At 40.0% G+C, this 19,867-nt stretch overlaps 1 protein-coding gene across 1 annotated transcript in view; it reads left to right on the top strand.

Annotated features, from left to right (window-relative positions):
- The first annotated feature begins 6,728 nt into the window (after positions 1-6,728).
- MYBBP1A (MYB binding protein 1a) overlaps positions 6,729-19,867 on the top strand; it is an 88,458-nt gene continuing 75,319 nt past the window's right edge. Inside the window, 5 exon segments of the mRNA XM_032216198.1 lie at positions 6,729-6,962; positions 12,895-12,993; positions 15,841-15,924; positions 17,551-17,625; positions 18,547-18,654. Coding sequence (XP_032072089.1) covers positions 6,768-6,962; positions 12,895-12,993; positions 15,841-15,924; positions 17,551-17,625; positions 18,547-18,654 — 561 coding nt within the window. The 5' untranslated portion in view covers positions 6,729-6,767.

Raw genomic sequence — 19,867 nt, 5'->3', positions numbered from 1 at the left:
CATCATTCAAAATGCGGAACATTCAATACAGGGATGACTTCAATACTGTAAAGAAATAATTTCACTAAAAATGTGACTGAAAAGGGAAAAGGAAAGAAAACCATCACTACCAAAAGTACACACAAAAGGAGATGTTACACCCTTGGCTTGAAAAAAAAGTGTGATAGCAGTAGACTTAGACTTATATATACCGCTTCATAGGGCTTTCAGCCCTCTCTAAGCGGTTTACAGAGAGTCAGCATATTGCCCCCAACAATCTGGGTCCTCATTTTACCCACCTCCGAAGGATGGAAGGCTGAGTCAACCCTGAGCCGGTGGGATTTGAACCGCTGAACTGCTGATCTAGCAGTAGCCTGCAGTGCTGCATTTAACCACTGCGCCACCTCGGCTCTCACTGTCACTGTATTTTGTGTTATTATATATGTGATTTTGCCTCATTATCAGTGAAGCTGGTTTGAGAGTCTGCCTTAGTTTTGCATATAAAGTGACATATAAAGTTCAGAAGGATGGGGGCGGGGCAAATCCTTGAAATCCTTCTGTCAGTCAAAGTAGACAACAATAAGGTAAAGGTAAAGGTTCCCCCCTCACATATGTGCTAGTTGTTCCCAACTCTAGGGGGCGATGCTCATCTCCATTTCAAAGCCAAAGAGCCAGCACTGTCCAAAGTCGTCTTCATGGTAATTTGGCCGGCATGACTAAATGCTGAAGGCGCACGGAACAGTGTTACCTTCCCACCAAAGGTGGTTCCTATTTTTCTACTTGCATTTTTACATGCTTTTGAACTGCTAGGTTGGCAGAAGCTGGGACAAGTATCAGGAGCTCACTCCATTACGCGGTGCTAGGGATTCGAACCACCGGAACAGCTTACCTTTCTGATCAACAAGCTCAGCGTCTTAGCCACTGAGCCACCTGTGAGACAACAATAGCTGGACTTAAAATGTATTCTTTTTCTACTGGAATGTTTCTCATGATTGTGGCATAGAAGTATTGTTGTTTTCCAACAAATGTTAGGATTTCCTTTAATATAGGCCAATTTCATGTGTTTGAAGAATTATCCTTCTGGGTTCAGTTCCAAGTGGGGAAAAAGAAACACTGGAAACATGGAGCCCGCTTGGAAAGATGGTTTAATGGTGGATAGGATCACATGGCTTGAGTTCCTGAACAGAAAAGGGGGATCACATGATCCCAGATGTTGGGTGAAGAAGAAAAAGGGCTGAGATGCTGAGAGTGCCCTGGTTTTATGCCCTCTGCTGGGCCCTACCCCAGAGCTTCCTGTTCTTGTGTAAGAAATGCATTCTGATTGGTGGTGAGACTCGCAGGGGGTGGTGCAGGGGCAATTCTGTAGGCTGTGCTGAGACCCAAGCCTGTTTGTCCTGCTGGCTGATGCAATCCTCCCAGGTGCCATGTGGTGAGATGGGTAGAATCCTACCTTTGTTATGTAGAATAGACTGCCCCAGGCCTTAATGGCTCATTGACAAAGGATGGGGGGAGCTGAGTTTCTGCCTCCCTTTTAGAGGAAATATTCTGCCTTTTTAATATTTCCCAAAATATTTCATTTTTCTAGGAGTGGGGTGGCTTTTAACTTCCTACAAACTAAAAGGTCTCCAAGGCAGCGTGAGATTTTATGAGCTAATGCTCTTTGGCATACACACTGGTAGTCCTGACTTAAAAATAGTTCAGTTAGTGACCATTCAAAGTTACAACGGCATTGACTTGTGACTGTTTTTAACATTTAGGATTGTTGCTGCATCCCCATGGTCACATTATCAAAATTCAGATGCTTGGCAATTGATTCATATTTACGATGGTTGCAGTGTCCTGGGATCATGTGATCACCTTTTGCAATCTGACAAGCAAGGTCAATGGGGAAGCCAGATTCACTTAACAATTGTGTTACTAACTGAACAACTGCAGTGATTCACTAAACAATTGTGACAAGAAAGGTTGTAAAATGGAGCAAAACTCACTTAACTGTCTCACTTAGCAACAGAAATGTTGGGCTCAATTGTGGTCATAAGTCAGACTACCTATATACTATTCATAAATGTTTTTTTATTGCACCTTTTTCTAAAGATTCTTTGAAGCAAACTAGATGAATAAATTGGAAGATAATCTGCTAGTTGATGACTACCTGCACAGATATCTCAACCTCTCTCTGAAGGAGACATAAAATATTTCATCCTTTTCTGATTACAGTCTAGAATTTGCAGGAATCCAGGGAAAATTCAGATGAATGCTACAGAACATATATTTGTTCTGTACATTTCTTTCGAAAATTATTACTGTATTTCTGTAAATATAGGTGAAGCATCTGCTTGAAATTTGCCTTAAATTTTGTTGTAATATTACAAAGTTGCGTGTTTAAACTGTAGTCTTCCTCCCATTCTTCAGACTCATTCATCATATAGTATTTCTATAGAATCTTCTCAGTAATAATCAGTATGTTAATCTAAATCTTTCTATCCCATCTCTTTATTTATATAGAGGCTTTGAGGCAGTAAACACTCATTTAGAGCAGAGCAGCACCAATTTATACCAATAGTCTGATTGGAACATTGAATTTCCTTTTATGTAACACCTTTCTAAACTTAAGTTGGAGCTATACTATTGTATAATTTACCTTTTTCAACAGTGAATGTTTGTTTGTTTTAAGATTTAACAATATTCAAGGGGTTGAATATTTTTAGTTTAAAAAAATACAATTTGTTATGGGGTCTTGAGGCTGAACCAAATGTTGAATGGCTAAGAGGTATGTTTAGCCTAATAAACAGAAGGCTCAGAGGACATGATAGTAGTCTTCCAATAATTGAAGGAAGTGGCTGTCAATTTATTCTCCATTCTCTAGAAGACTTCAATGATCTCTTCCAGTCCTATGATCCTATGAAATTGAGCTACTTCCCAAGAAGCAAAGTCCTGAAATCTCTAGATCACACTTCTATACTATATCAAAACATCATATTATAGAAATTATTTCAATTTTCTTTTTTGTTCTTTTAAATGTCTTTATCTCACATCCTGGAATTAGGCAGTGAGACAAATAATTTTACTCCTTAGTGATTGTGTAATGACTATTTGAATAAAACAGATTTTTAAGCTTTTTGAACAAAGGTTGACATGAAAGCATCCTTGAGACAGTTTTATAGAACAGAACAGAACAGAATAGAATAGAATTCTTTATTGGCCAAGCATGATTGGACACACAAGGAATTTGTCTTTGATGCATATGCTCTCAGTGTACATAAGAAAAGTAAAATAGAATACATTCATCAAGAATCATAAGATACAACACTTAGTGATAGTCAAGGTTACTAATAAGCTATCAAATCATACTAGTAAACAAATAAAACAATATAAATTGAAAGATACAAGCAACATGGTTATAGTCATAAGTGGGAAGAGATAGATACTAGGAAGGAAGAGAAGAATAATAGTAATACAGTCTTAGTAAATTATTTGAGTGTTGTGGGAATTAGTTGTTAAGCAGAGTGATGGCATTTGGGGGGGAAATTGCCCTTGTGTCTAATTATTCTGATGTGCAGTGCCCTATAGTGTCGTTCTGAAGGCAGAAGTTGAAACAATTTATGGCCTGGATGTGTGGAGTCTGTAGATATTTTCACAGCCCTCTTTTTGACTCCTGCTGTATACAGGTCCTCAATGGAAGGCAGACTGATAGCAATTGTTTTTTCTGCAGATCTAATTATCTGTTGAAGTCTGTGTTTGTCTTGTTTGGTTGCAGAGCCAAACCAGATTATTATTAGATTATTATTATTAGATTATTATTATTAGCGCTCTACTCTAAATAAAGAATTGGGAACCTTCAATTCTTTCTCCTTTTGATTTTACTCACAACTTTTAACTCCTTCAATAGTTTCTTGGATCTCCTCTATTAAAAACCAGATATACGTATAAATAAATGCTGAAATAGCCTAGAAATCAGAAGACTGCAAATTCCAGGTGGCATGAATACTTGTTGGATGATTTAGGGCCAGTCCCCCTCTCTCTCTGTCCAACCCACTTACAGGGTTGTTGTGGGGGAAAATAGGAGGAAGGAGTAGTAGTGAGTATGTTGTTGCCTTGAATTAAATATAATAGCAGTTAGACTTATATACCGCTTCATAGGGCTTTCAGCCCTCTCTAAGCGGTTTACAGAGTCACATATTGCCCCCACAGTCTGGGTCCTCATTTCACCCACCTCAGAAGGATGGAAGGCTGAGTCAATCTTGAGCCGGTGAGATTAGAACCGCTGAACTGCAGATAACAGTCAGCTGAAGTGGCCTGCAGTACTGCACCCTAACCACTGCGCCACCTCGGCTCTTCCATATATAAAAAGTTAGAATGAAAACAATTAAATAATAATAATAGGTATTACCTTGTGGGGTTTGTATATTCTGAGGAGGATGAGAGCTAAGCCAGATATGTCCATCATACTGAACAGGTCTCATCAGAGAAGCCAGATGAAGAGTGCCTCTCCCCTAAAGAATATGGTGAGACACAATGTACAGAAATCTATACCAGTTTCATCATTGCTCAGATCAGCAAGGTACTGAAGAAGCTTCTTGGATGAGAAACGAAATGTTTTCAAGGGAAAAAAACACAAGAAAGTCCAGTTGCCTTTCCCCCCATGTTTTATTTATATACATTCAATTTTTGTCAAACAGTGTGTAGTCTGGTTACAGTTATGCTTAGATGGTCATATTACACATCTTTGTTATCCATCATCATCATATTGATAATACAGTACCCTGTTTCCCCCAAAATAAGACCTTCCCGGATAATAAACCCAATCAGTACCTGCACTAAAATAAGCCCTCCCCAAAAATAAGCCCTCCATGAATATTGCAACGCAGCAGCAGCCATGAGCCACGCTTGCCGCCTCCTGCACCTCAAAAATAGTAAGACCTCCCTGAAAATAAGGACAAATGCTTATTTCGGGGCGCAAAAGCAAATAAGACCCTGTCTTATTTTCAGGGAAACTTGGCAACATAATGATATAATATTAATATTTAACATCCTCTTTACAGATTTCCATTTAACCATTTCCTCTTTTTATATCTCCTCCTTTTTAACTTCTGTTTCTATTATCTATTGATAAAATGTATCCCATATCAAAAAAATATTCCCTTTCTTCTTTATCCTTAATAGTAAGCGTTAGTCTGTCCATTTCTGCACATTCTAGTATTTTCTAAACTACATCCCCCTCGGATGGAAGCATATCATTTTCCCATTGTTATGCAAATGCGATTCTCGTTGCAGTGAGTATATGCAAAATCAAGTATATAGTCTTTTTATCATATTTAAAAAAAATAAATTAAATTTAAAAACTCCAGTTGCCTTTTGAAAAGCACCTTTGGGACCATAATAAGAAGAAAAGCACAAAAAGACCTGCATGTAGAATGACTGTGGCAAAAGAAAGCAAAGATAGCATCACTAGCATGAATGATACCAAGAGGAGCTTTTGGTGCAATCACAAAACATCTGAAGCATGACTTGAACACCATCAAAATTGACAAAAATCACCATCAGTCAGGAACTGATGTTACCTAGTCAGGTAATAAAACGTCTCCAAGAAAACAACCAAGCTCAGAGAGCCCCAAGGACCCCACAGATGGATAAAAATCCCCAAGTCAGTCTAAACATCTAGCTGTCTGTGCAACCAATCATAATAACTTTAAAAGCATTTACACATCTAATTTGAGCTAACAAAATGAGATAGCTGGTTAATCATCCTTATGTCTTGTAAATCCAGCTCCTACAACCAAAAGCAGCTGGCTCTGGGGATCTGTGCACCTTCACCCTTAATACACTACGTCTCAATTCTCAGAGCTTTTAAAATAGGTAGACTTCAATTCCCATCGGCTGGGGAATTCTGGGAATTGAAGTCCACACAACTTAAAAAAAAACTGGTCAAAAAGCACGAGTCAAAAAGAGGGCTGTGAAAATACCCGCAGACCCCTCACATCCTGGACATAAATTGTTTCATCTTCTACCCTCAAAATGACGCTATATGGGCACTGCACACCAGAACAACTAGACACAAAGTTTCCCCCCCCTCAAATGCTATCACTCTTCTAAACAACTAATTCCCATAACACTGTCAAATTATCTATTAAGACTGTATTACTCTCTTCCTTCCTAGCACCTATCTCTTTCCACTTATGAATATAACCATGTTGCTTGTATTTTTTTAAAATTTATTTTGTTTCATTTCCTAGTATAATTTTATTGCTTATTGACTATCACTAAGTGTTGTATCTTATGATTCTTGATGAATGTATTCTATTTTATTTTTCTTTATGTACACTGAGAGCATATTCACCAAAGACAAATTCCTATCTGTCCCTATCTGTCTGTCTGTCTGTCTGTCTGTCTATCTATCTACACATTTCTCTTTCTGCCATCTATCTATCTATCTATCTATCTATCTATCTATCTATCTATCTATCTATCTATCATCTATCTATCTATCATCTATCCATCCATCCATCCATCCATCTATCCGACCGCTGAAGGTCGGTTTCTCGGAATAACCACTGGTTGAGGACCATAGGAGTTGGATTTCCCAGGATTTTGAGAATACGGATCGGCGAAGGGTGAAACGGAGGCAAAAGATGCCAATCTCGCCTCCCAGCGAGAATTTCCACTAGGAATGTGGGAAGTAGGCGGGATGCACCATTTCTGCCCCCCCCCCGAACCCGGAAGGGGAGGTTTCCACGTGCTTCCTCTGGTGCATCACGGGTGCTTTCCCACGTGTAGCCTGTGCAACCAGCATGGCTGGCGATGGCAGCCCGAAGAGCGGGCAGGCGGCGGGACGCCTCGCTTCGGCGTCGATCTCGCAGCCGGGCAGGCTCCTGGGGCAGAGTCGGGAGTTCCTGGATTATTTCTGGGACATCGCCAAGCCCGATCAGCCGATCCGTTTGAAGGCCACGGAGGGGCTGCTGAGCTACTTGCAGGAAAACAAGAAAGTAAGGCATAGGCGTTGATCCCGGTTGAAGACAGCGCTTCACTCGTCCGGAGTCGGTTTAGAGTCCTTTCCCTACGATGCTAGGTCTGAGATTTTTTTTTTAGGTGGCACTTTGGACGCGCTCAGAGGCAAGATGGTCGGTGGCGGCTTCAGGGTGTTGGAAGACAGGAGTTGCTGGGATGGGGAAAAAATGGCAGAGGGCTTTTTAAGAGGGAAGATTCTATTTACTAGATTAACATCGTAACTTTTGTACAGGAGTCCCAAAGGTGCTTTTTTTCAGGAGGCAACTGGACTTGCTTGTTTTTCTTTTTCTTTTGAGGACGTTTCGCTTCTTATCCAAGAAGCTTCTTCAGCTCTGACAGGATAGTGAGGAATCATTCTTGGATGAGAAGTGGAACGTCCTCAAAAGGAAAAAAAAACATCCAGTTACCTCCTGAAAAAGCACCTTTGGTACAATTATGATCTGGATCACTGAGAATAGATAGAATAACAGAGTTGGAAGGGACCTTGGAGATCTTCTAGTCCAACCCCCTGCTTAGGCAGGAAACCCTACACCGCTTCAGACAAATGGTTATCCAATCTCTGCTTAAAAACTTCCAGTGTTGGAGCATTTACAACCTCTGGAGGCAAGCTGTTAACACTGATTAATTGCTCTAACTGTCAGGAAATTTCTTCTCAGTTCTGAGTTGCTTCTCTCCTTGATTAGTTTCCACCCATTGCTTCTTGTCCTATCCTCATGTGCTTTGGAGAATAGGCTGCCCCTATCTCGAATGGTATGATTGTTGCGCTTTTAAATTATGTATTGTTTTGTGTTGGTGTCAAACTGTATCCCCTTTCCCTTGCTCAACTTGTGAGCCGCCCTGAGTCCCCCTCGGGGAAAAGGGCGGCATACAAATGAAATAAATGAAAATGAATGAAATGAAATGACTCCCTCTTCTTTGTGGCAACCCCTGAGATATTGAAACTCTGGTATCATGTCTCCCCTAGTCCTTCTTTTCATTAAACTAGACATACCCAGTTCCTGCAACTGTTCTTCATATGTTTTAGCTTCCAGTCCCCTTATCATCTTTGTTGTTCTTCTGTGCACTCTTTCTAGAGTCTCAACTCTAGAAATAATCTCTACAGATTTTTGTACAGGAGCATAATGGGTAGCCCACAACTGATTGATGATATGTCATCGAATAGTTTTTGATTCCTAATGATCACATAGGTAAGATTTTCTCCATTATCGATCTATCCATGAGGCAATGGTATTTGGATTTCAACTCCTAGCTGGCTGAGAAGTTCTGGGAGTTAGAAAGCCAAATACTTTTAAAGTTGCCAAGGTTGACATACACTGTCTATCCTAATCTATTATTTCAATTCTTCCCCTCCGCTACTATGCTAGTCCATCCATCTTGCTCACACACACCACACTCTCTTCTATTTGTCCCCACAAAAGCAACCCTCTTTGGTAGATGCGCTGAGAGAATACAATTGGCCCCAAACCACCCTGGGAACTATAGAGGCTGAGGATGGGTACAAACGCTCTCCTTACTCCTAGTTCAGGAGCTCAGTGGCTAAGACGCTGAGCTTGTCGATTGAAACGTGGCAGTTCGGCTGTTCGAATCCCTAGTGCCGTGTAATGGGGTGAGCTTCCATTACTTGTTGCAGCTTCTGCCAACCTAGCAGGTAAAAATGCAAGTAGAAAAATAGGAAACACCTTTGGTGGGAAGGTAACAGCGTTCAGTGTGCCTTTGGCATTCAGTCATGCTGGCCACATGATCACGGAGATGTCTTTGGTCAGTGCTGGCTCTTTGGCTTTGAAATGGAGATGAGCACCACCGCCTAGAGTCAGGAATGACTAGCAACTATGTGCAAGGGGAACCTTTACCTTACTCCTAGTCCAGCACCTTCACCATCGCCCCACGTCAGCTCTAGGGTTGAGGGGGCCTGACATAAACCAATCCAGGGAACTTTCCTGGTGGAGAGTAGATTAATACTTAAATTCCCCCCCCCCCCCCGCTAGTCTGGTACCTCTGGTTGGTTATTAAATTTATTTGCCACCCATTTTGCTTCGAAGCAACTATATGGGATTTCCCCTTTTATATGTTGCCGTGAATCTAGTGGGAAAATTACCATTCCAATTATTACAGCCATTCTTTTTCACACTCTTTTTAGTATCAGAACTCACTGGTAGTTTAATAAATATAAGGAACATTGTCATTTTCAAGGCATCCTTATATCAATCCTAGAATCAGATAAGTAGCCCAGTGTAAACAACATCAAAAACGATGTCTAGCAATATGAAATTTTGGAAAAAAAGAGTTTTTTAAAATTTGTTTTGGTTCAGACAATTCATCTGATCAGGAAAATTAAAAACGGATTGTGGTACAGGTAGTCCTAGACTTAATGACCACAGTTGAGCCCAAATTTTTAGTTGCTAAGCAAAACATTTGTTAAGTGAGTTTTGCCCCATTTTATGACTTTTTTGGTCCTAGTTGTTAGGTGAATCACTGCAGTTCTTAAGTTAATAATGGTCGTTAAGTGAATTAGCTTCCCGCATTCACTTTGCTTGTCAAAAGGTCACATGACTCCAGGACAGTAAACTGTCATAAATATGGATCAGTTGCCAAGTGTCTGAATTCTGATCGCTTGATCATGGTGCAGTGGTCGTAAGTGTGAAAAACGATCTTATGTCATTTTTTTCAGTGCTGTAACTTCGAATAGTCACGAAATGAACTGTTGTAAGATGAGGACTACCTGAATTAGTCGAATTGGTATTTAATTGACCTTCAGTTTGAGCTATATAATTTAAAAAAAAACTCCTATTGTGAACTAATATTTTAAATTTTCCTTAGCAATTTCAATAAGATGAAATATGGATGGCTTCTAATCTGTATGCCATCCACCATTTTGATATGAGAATAGGTTTGCTCAGTTTAAGGAATGGAGGATAGAAGAATTTATTAAGTTAGCTACCTAATTACAGAGAATAAAGTTATCAATCCTGAATGTTATTGTATTTAGTGCTGATAACTTTATTCTCTGTAATTATATTACTAATTAGCTTATGATAAAGGAATAGAAAAAAGACCCAACTCCTTTTCCACTAAACTTAATATTATGCTTTTTAAAGAATCATATAGGTCATCTCAGCTCATTAAAAATATTGAAGAATTGGTGCATCTTTAATTAGTTTAATAATAAAGTATTTCATCCATTTCATATAATGCATTCATATCAATTACAAAAGACGGTTTAGAAAGCCTTTAAAAATATTGTGAACATAATTTGGTTTTATACATTGAATCTATCTTGAAACACTTTATAGTATATAATTCCTTATAAGCCATTCCACTGTGTATCAAGAAATAAAATCTATTTAAGTTAGGGTGATAAGGGTATAAACGAAATGCTTGTTTTATCTTTGGTGGCAGTGGCCAATTAGTTTTTGTTCAAAAGTTTTTGATGAAATTCAAAAAAGCACAGAAAAGCTGTTTAAGATGAATCTCATAGTAGGATTATTGTCTTTAAGTTCAAAGGTGTTTTAAAGTGTGTGAAATTGTTTTGACACAAGAGTTCAATCAGTGACAAAAATGTTTGAAAAGTTCCTTAGTAAATAGATTAACTTTTGTCAAATCCAGACATCATATACATCAGTTGTAATAATATGCTTTTTCCTGGTATATTGCTTCCTTTCTACACAAATGTCATTTTGGATAAATATATTAGATGTTGATAATTAATCTCTATAACTTTTCAATTATGTCTGTGTTAACAATTCTGCATTCATAAGTTATACATTTTAATTATTTTTTCTCTTTTCTTTTGGCTGGTTTGTTTTTTCATTTATCTTTAACTTTGAAATGCTGGCTTTTAAAATGTTTATGTCTAGCATCTGGGGTTCTTTCTAAACTGGTGGCCCCCAACCTTTTGGGCACCAGGGATTAGATTTGCGAACAGAGGCGTGGTTTCTCATGCTTCCTGCATCTCACGGATCTCTGGCTTCACTTGTTTGTATGGCCCAGTTTTTGGCATCCTGCGGACCAGTGCCGGTCCATGGGATTGGTTGGGGGGCCCTGTTCTAAACTGTTTACAGGTAGTCCTCAAATTTTGACTGCAGTTGAACCCAAAAGCATGGCAGTTGTTAAATGAGCTTTGCCTCATTTTGTAAGCCCACCCCCAGTTGTTAAGTGAATCACTACAATGAATCCTGTGTTAGTTAAGCAAATCTGGCTTCCCCCATTGACTTTGCTTGTGGGAAGAGGGCTGAAAAGGTTCCAAATGGTGGTCACATGGCCTGGGACAGTGCAACCTTATAAATATATGTCAGTTGCCAAGAGCTCGAAATTTAGATGGGGAAGCTGTGGTGATCATAAGTGTAAAACCTGGGCATAAGTCACTTTTTGAGGTTCTGTTGTAACTTCAAATGGTCACTAAAAGTATGGTTGTAAGTCGAGGACTACCTGTACATTAGTAATAGTGACAATAAGAATTTTCTGGGTTTTTTTCTCTGTTGCCTCTCTCCCTCCCTCCCTGACTCTCTCTCCTTGCGCGTGCGTGCACTACCTCCTTGTCTTACACATATTTTTGTTTGTATATTTATATGTACAAGAAAGTACTGGGTAGGCTGCATAAGGTCTGCTCTGGGTTACATGATCAGAAGGGAGGGGGGGCTTACGCACTGTAACTGAGCCACTGCCTAATTACAAGAGCCAAGGTGGCACAGTGGTTAAATGCAGCACTGCAGGCTACTGCTAGATCAGCAGGTCAGCGGTTCAAATCTCACCGGCTCAGGGTTGACTCAGCCTTCCATCCTTCCGAGGTGGGTAAAATGAGGACCCGGATTGTTGTTGGGGGCAATATGCTGACTCTCTGTAAACCGCTTAGAGAGGCCTGAAAGGCCTATGAAGCGGTATATAAGTCTACTGCTATCGCTATTGCTATTACCTTTCCTATAAGGGTGCATTGGGGGATTTTTAATAGAATGCTTTTCTTGACGTTCCCTAGCCAGATCCAGCCCATTTTTAAACTCAAAAGTTTTTTAAAAAGAGTTTACCTGAACAACTAGACACAGGGACAGTTTCCTAGTATGCCATCACTCTGCTAAACAACTAATTCCCACAACACTGTCAAACTATTACTAATTATTCTATTACTAATTATTACTAAGTATTACTATTCTTCTTCTCATCCTTCCTATTACCTATCTCCTCCTACTTATGACTATAACCTTGTTGCTTGTATCTTTACGATTTATATTGTTTTATTTAGTTTCCTAGTATGATTTGATTGCTTATTTAGTATCCTAAGTGTTGGATCTTATGATTCTTGATGAATGTTTTTTTTACGTACACTGAGAGCATATGCCACCAAAGACAAATTCCTTGTATGTCCAATCACAATTGGCCAATAAAGAATTCTATTCTATTCCATTTCATTCTATTCTAACTTTAAATTCTGTTTCTTTGCTAAGTTTCTGTCCACAACTGTTGCCACAGCTGGTCTGTTCTGTTCAGTTTTTGGAGTTGTTGCACTGACAGAAAAACAGTTGGAGTTCTGACCCTGTTTACACAATTTATTTCCAACACTATTGTATTGAAAAGAATAAAGGAAGAATTATGATGCGATTTAAAAAACTCTTATTTTAATTCTTCTTCGGGAACTTTCTTTTCTACCCATATTTTGCAAATGTTACTGGGGAGAAGATGTGAAAAACTAAGCCACTGCAATGCAGTATTTGTGAAACTTGTTTTTAGTATTAAAATAGAATCTTTTGATCTTGTACATAAATCTCCCTCCTGTGTGGGTTGCTTGATTTATTGAATAAAATTGAATTGGATGAGTTGTAGCACATTAAAAGCCAAGAAGCTGTTATGAGGTAGAAGGGTTGGTAAACCCAGTTTCTATGCCAATTTATTCCCTTTGGATGTCTTTGCAATTTCTTTTAGGATGATGAGTTTTTAAAGTATACAGTGAAGCGTTTGATTGACGGATTGGGAGCAACTCGAGAAGTGGCCCGTCCTGGATTCAGTTTGGCATTGGCACAGGTTGGTGTTCCTCAGTGAAAGAAAAACACTCACACAGGCAAATAATATATTATTTTATTGACATTTTTGGTAAACATTTGTTGTTATTAGTTGCGAAGTCATGTCTCAACCATCGTGACCCCATGGACAACGTTCCTCCAAGCCTTCCTGTCTTCAACCATCCTCTGGAATCCATTTAAGCTCACGCCTACTGCTTCAGTGACTCCATCCAGCCACCTCATTCTCTGTCATCCCTTCTTTTGTCCTCAATCTTTCCCAGCATTAGGCTCTTCTCCAGTGAGTCCTTCCTTCTCATTAGGTGGCCAAAGTACTTGAGTTTCATCTTCAGGATCTGGCCTTCTAAAGAGTAGGACTGACCGGTTTGATCGCCTTGCAAAACATAGTAAAAGCTAATATAAATTCAACTAGAAGAAAAACAAAAAGTAAAAGAAAATCTCCGAAGGTATAAGGAAAAGAAAAAAAAAATTAAAGAAGAAGAATAAGAAAGAAATAGGTTCCAACCTTCACGACATCAAGTATAAGCTGCTACAGTAACTTTTTACCCTCTTTTAAAATTAGTCCCTCTTATTTGCCAAATAAATAAATAATTAACTTTTATCCATACATAATCCAAGACTCATCCTCTTTTCAGTCCGGTTTCAGTAAAAAGTCCATTATGAGTTACCAGAAAACAAAACATCTTGCTTATCTCTGATCAAATAGTCCAATTTTATATTCCTTCCTTTTGCTCTTCACAGTTTAGTTCTTTAAACAATTTCAATGGCGTTATAAGATTTGATCTTTCATCAATCATTGCCATTCAAACTTTTCACCAATCTGTTTTGTAAAACCCCATAGAAAGGCATCATCCAGGATTTCTTGTCATAGTTATTTCATGTCCATATAATTTTCTTGATGTTGTCTTTTGTGTTCCCATTTTGATAAACTCAGTTTTGTTGCCTTCTGTACCTTAAATTCTATAATGCCTGTGTTTTGGTTTTTTTAAAAAAAAACTCATCACATGCTTAACTATTGAAATTTGTATCATTTTTGAGATATTAGTTATTAATATCTTAGTTCATTTTTTTAAAAGGGATGTGGTGGCTCAGTGGCTAAGTCGTTGAGCTTGTTGATCAGAAGGTTGGCGGTTCAGTGGTTCGAATCCCTAGCGTAATGGAGTGAGGCCTGTTACTTGTCCCAGCTTCTGCCAACCTAGCATTTCGAAAGCACGTAAAAAATGCAAGTAGAAAAATAGGGACCACCTTTGGTGAGAAGATAACAGTGTTCTGTGCGCCTTTGGCATTTAGTCATGCTGGCCACATGACCACGGAGATGTCTTCGCACAGCGCTGGTTCTTCGGCTTTGAAATGGAGTTGAGCACCGCCCCCTAGAGTCAGGAACGACTAAGCACATATGTACAAGGGGAACCTTTACCTTTACCATTTTTGAAGGATTCTTTGAGACAAGTAAAAGTTATAACTAGCTTAGCCATTTTAACTTTTTTTGCCTGGTGATTTAGTTCCCTCTAGTGTTCATTTGCAAACTTCATCAAGCCTCAGTTCCTAATATGGGTTTAGTTCCATTTCAGTCATCTCCTACAGGTATATTATTTAATTACATATTTGCTTTTTTATATCCTACAGCACAAATAATCAATATTCCAAATCTCTCTGGTTTCCCAGGCCATTTGAAAATTTTAAAAATCTTATTTTTCATTTTTGCCAATTCTATATTAAACTCTTGAACATCTGTTTAAAATTCCTTAAACCCAAAGAGGATAAAACTCACCAGCTTTCAAATTAAGCTTCTTCTTTTGAAGGCCTCTAATAGCCATATAGGAAGGGGAACCTTTCAGTAGCTAAGACGCTGAGCTTTTCGATCGGAAACGTTGGCAGTTCAGCAGTTCGAATCCCTAGTGCTGTGTAACAGAGTGAGCTCCCGTTACTTGTCCCAACTTCTGCCAACCTAGCAGTTCGAAAGCATGTAAAAATGCAAGTAGAAAAATAGGGACCACCTTTGGTGGGAAGGTAACAGTGTTCCATGTGCCTTCGGCATTTAGTCATGCCGGCTACATGACCATGGAGACATCTTTGGACAGTGCTGGCTCTTTGGCTTTGAAACGGAGATGAGCACCGCCCCCTAGAGTCGGGAACGACTAGCACACATGTGCGAGGGGAATCTTAATCTTTACCTTTAATAGTCATATACAATACAATACAATAGCAGAGTTGGAAGTGACTGTGGAGGTCTTCTAGTCCAACCCCCTGCCTAGTCAGGAAATCCTATACCGTTCCAGACTGATGGCTATCCAACATCTTCTTAAAGACTTCCAGAAGTAGTTCCATATAAAGTAGTTCAATTGAATCTTTCTGAATTTGATTAGAAAGTGAGTTTAGTTGGTATAATGTCCTTATTAAAGGCTTCACTGATGTCATCTTCCTTGGCTTCTGGTGCTCAAAACCAAGGGACATGGCTGTTTTACAGTTCCCTTTGTGAGGAGCTGTCATTCAGAGTGCTTGTGGAGATCTCTCATTCTCTTGTTCTCCAAAGGTTAATTCTTTATTCTTCACAACAGTTGTCATCTCTGCTGTTCAGAGACATTTTCAGTCAACCATGACTCACTCATCCAGCAAATAAATTACCAAGCCAGAGGCTTGCCGTAGTCTAGTGATATGCGAGCTGAAACACAACTTTTAGAAGAAAAGAAATCTTTTTACCAAAAAGAAGGGAACTGTAAATATAATCAAAGGTTTGGCACAGGTCAAGAGTAGGAATCAAACAATATCTTGCCCTTTCCAGAGTGGCCCTGTAACTTATTCTGAATGTTCTGCAGCTTTCTTTCTTTATATATATTTTTTTCTTTCCAAGGTATTGCAAGTTTTTGAGGAGCTGACTCTCTTGTCAGTTTTGCAACAGATTAAGGAAAAATACGATCTCGGTAGAGTGAAGAAGGTGAGACTGTTGATTTGTTTGTAATTTCAGTTTTTAAGAATGGCCACTCACCAAAATGTCAGGGAGACTTACTGAAAATTATAAAGATCATAATAATCATTTTTTTAAAAAGGTCTTACATGGCATTTCAGGTTGGGCGAGTCATGTACAAACAGATGCAGAGATTGTGGCCATTCTACTTAACCCATCTCTGCCATGACAGTTAGTTTGAAGGAAGGCCCAAATTTGTAGAAGCTTTGAAAAAAAGTCCCGTCCCCTCCCCAGGAATTCCTCCTCTCAAAACTTGGGAAATCTAATCTAACAAGATCTACATTTTCTTATTCAACACAGAATAATCCCTAGTTGAAGGGTTGTACCCAGGGGTGGGCTTCAAAAATTGGGTGGGCGTGAACAGGGTGGGCGGGGCCTAGTTGGCCTCCTGCACCGTGGCGGGGGGGGGGGGCATTTTTCACCCTCCCCAGGCTCCGGAGGCTTTTCTTGAGGCTCTGGGAGGGCGAAAACTGCTCCCCCGGGCTCCAGAGGCCCTCCGGAGACTGGAAACAGGCCCATTTCCAGACTTCCGGAATTTCCGGTAGGCCCTTCCCTCTCTCCCCCCCCCCCCCCCCCCCACGAGCTTCTGTGCGGGCCCTGCAGTTACCTGACATGATGAATGGGCCGTGTGGAGATTCCTGGGATGGGTGGGGTGGGGTGGAGCGGGATGGGAGGGGTGGAATGGGCGTGTCCAGTCAGGGGTGGCATTTGGGGGTTTGCTGAACTGGGCAGAATCCTAGCTAGAGGATCGCCTGAACCCGTGCGAACCCCCAACAGCCCACCCCTGGTTATACCGATTCACAGATATTGTGGAAATCAGTGGCTTCGAGGGAAATTGTATTTTCTCTAATGGCCATCTACTGAGAGACTAGCCGGCTTCCTTGTGCAACCTTCCTTGTTGGCCACTGGGAGAGTAAATGTTTGAGAACACAGGTCAAGGGTCCAATCCAGCACAGTGTTGTTTATGGCCTTCCATTTCTATAGTTATATCGCTGTGCAGCGTGGTTTGCCATAATTTGTCTCCCTTAGTTGCAAATTCTCTGGCACTCTTTTCAGAAGTTTTAAAGTGAATCCTACCCTTGTAAAGTATTGCTTTAGTTAACCCACAAAAAATAGTAGAAGTAACACCTCTCAGTAACAGCTTAAACCAAATGCAGTATTCATATGCCATCTGTGAAGTTCAAGAAAAAAAGGTTGCTTTGTTTAAGGTGTGGCTGTCAAATCTTGCTGTTCATTTTTGTTGCAATGATAGATATCTGCATAAGTATTGTGTGCTTCAGAAGGTGTAAAATAAGGAACAAACTGGTTTCTTGAGGCCTTTAGCAAAACAGTTACAGCAGCCTTTGCTACAAGGAAGTTTAATACCACATTTTGCAGCCATAGTATTTATTGAAATCAGAAGTAAGTTGAGAGTCTTGGAGAAACATCAGCTAAAGCATTTGAGCATTTTAAGATAGACATTTTCTTAAGGTCAAATGCTCCCAAGCATTTGTGACTTAACCTGGGTTAAAATGTCAGACCATTCCCCCAATTCATCACACCTCTGACTATGTTTGTAACCAACATTTCTGGTGTGCTGGCTTTCTGTCATTTCAGAAACTTTTCAGGAACGCTCTGTTTGGAAACTTTTTTGGAGTGCTAGCTCTCTTCCAATCCAGGCGCCTATCAAAGGTAATGTTATAGAATTATTTCAGGTCTCTCCACATCTTCTGTTCTTGCACTGGTATCAGTCTGAGGCCATGTTGAGATTTCAGACAGATAGGGAGTGGGAAATGGAGACAGTTGGGGTGTTGTAGTCAAAACAAAATACTTTCTCTTGGGAACCAAGGACATTCCTGCAGGTGCTCAAAAGGAGGGGACTGGAGTCACCTAGCATCTGGACAGTATCCTGATTGGACCATGTGACTGACTGTTTTGAGAAAGTGGAAAACTTTTTTTAATTAGGTGAAAACCGTGGGAATAATCCAAGTCAGTTTTCACCAGCCTGTGCCAATGACATATCCAATAAACTTATTCTTTGAGGAATCTATCTGCCTCAGAGTTTTGTTTGTGGCGGGTATGTTACTTAGAACCCTGATACCAGGTTCTTTTGCCTGGTTTCCTTTTGTCGCTAACTCTTCGTATAATCCCAACCGCTTCGTATAATCCCGACCTCCGGTCCGTCCGACGCGCCCTAAAAAGTTGGCTTTTCCAGCAAGCCAATCTGGCCTGAACAAAACAAATCAAAGTATTGATTATTGTTAATTTTAATATGAATTCTTTTTAAAAAATGTGTCATTGTTAATTTTAATTGGGTTTGGGGATATCCTATTTAATTTCTTTTAACTTTTGTAGTATGCGTTTCTTTTAATGTTGTACGCCGCCCTGAGTCCTTGGGAGAAGGGCGGCATATAAATCGAATAAACCTCAAACCTTCTGAACATAATTGCTTTCTCCACTGAATTCCCTCGCAGAACATGGCCAAACAAGTGAGATGCAATTTTGTGATTTTGCCAGTGACATGCCTGGTGCTATCATGATTTGCTAAAGAAATTGGGGTTGGTTGGGTTCAATAAGATACACTAAAAAAGCCTGGTTTTTGATCTCCCTTAGGACTCCAAGGCTCTCCTTGAGTGTGTCCAGCTTCTACAGAGCCTTTCTGAGCACTATGCCCATCTAAAGGACCTCCCAAGGAAGACATTAGTTGACATTGTTTCTGAGGTAAGGAAGACTGAGGATAATTGCAAAAAAGTGGAACTTGTTAAAAGTATTAGCTTTTGTAAAGCATCTGCTTTAAAGTAAGGTGGAGAATGACCAATTATACACACGCATCATTGCTCCTTCTGTTTACAGTGTTGAGGGCAAAGAATTTTGTAACTGCTATGACATTAGCCATCAATGAGAGAAGAGATACCAGTAGACCTAAGAAGAAAAAAGTTCAGACTCTTGATCATTATTGTAAGAATATATGGTTTCTTTGTTACAGTTTTAATCTGGAACAGTGATCTGTTCTTCCAGATCACAAAACTACCGTATTTTTCGGAGTATAAGAAGCACTTCCCCCCCCCCAAAAAGAGGGTGAACATTTGGGTGTGTCTTATACACTGAATGTAGCCCCCCCACCACCACCAGAGGCCAAAAACGCGAGGCATGGAGGCAGTGATGGTCTGTGGCAATCCCTGCAGCTTGGAACAGTCAGTATTCGACAGTCAGATCCACCTGCCAATCAGCTGTGCTGAATCAGCCTGCAATAAGTGCTAAAGCTGACCTGGCTGGTCAGAGTTTGCAGCACATTGTTTGCAGCAATACAATTTCGTTGTATTTAAATACAATGACAATAAAGATTATAGCAATAGCAATAGCAATAGTTAGACTTATATACCGCTTCATAGGGCTTTCAGCCCTCTCTAAGCGGTTTACAGAGTCAGCATATTGCCCCTAACAACAATCCGGGTCCTCATTTTACCCACCTCGGAACGATGGAAGGCTGAGTCAACCTTGAGCCTGGTGGGATTTGAACAGCCGAACTGCTGAACTGCAGTCAGCTGAAGTAGCCTGCAGTGCTGCATTTAACCACTGCGCCATCTCGGCTCGGCGAGATATACTTATACATCCAGAAAGCACATACAAGCAACTGATTCAGCAGTATTCATAATAATAATAATATACAATACAATACCAAAAGCAGGTTTTCCAAGGTAGCAGTAAATACAAGCAAAACACAAGGAGTTTCACTTTCAATTCTCAGCTAAGCCAGGCTCTTTCTTGTCTCCTTGTTGTTCACACAGCAAATACTGTTTCAGAGTCCAAATAGCTGTCATTGGCTGACTTAGTTGCTATGCCTATTAATTGGCTGACCTTGTTACCATGTGTTCCAAGTCAGGAAGCTAGCCAGCTGAATACCATGGATGCTGATAGGCAGAGGCAGAATTAT

Source organism: Thamnophis elegans, chromosome 4 (genome assembly GCF_009769535.1).
Source record: "Thamnophis elegans isolate rThaEle1 chromosome 4, rThaEle1.pri, whole genome shotgun sequence".
Lineage (NCBI taxonomy): Eukaryota > Metazoa > Chordata > Lepidosauria > Squamata > Colubridae > Thamnophis > Thamnophis elegans.
The sequence above is the reverse complement of the archived record's forward strand: the minus strand, read 5'-3'. Positions and strand labels throughout refer to the sequence as shown.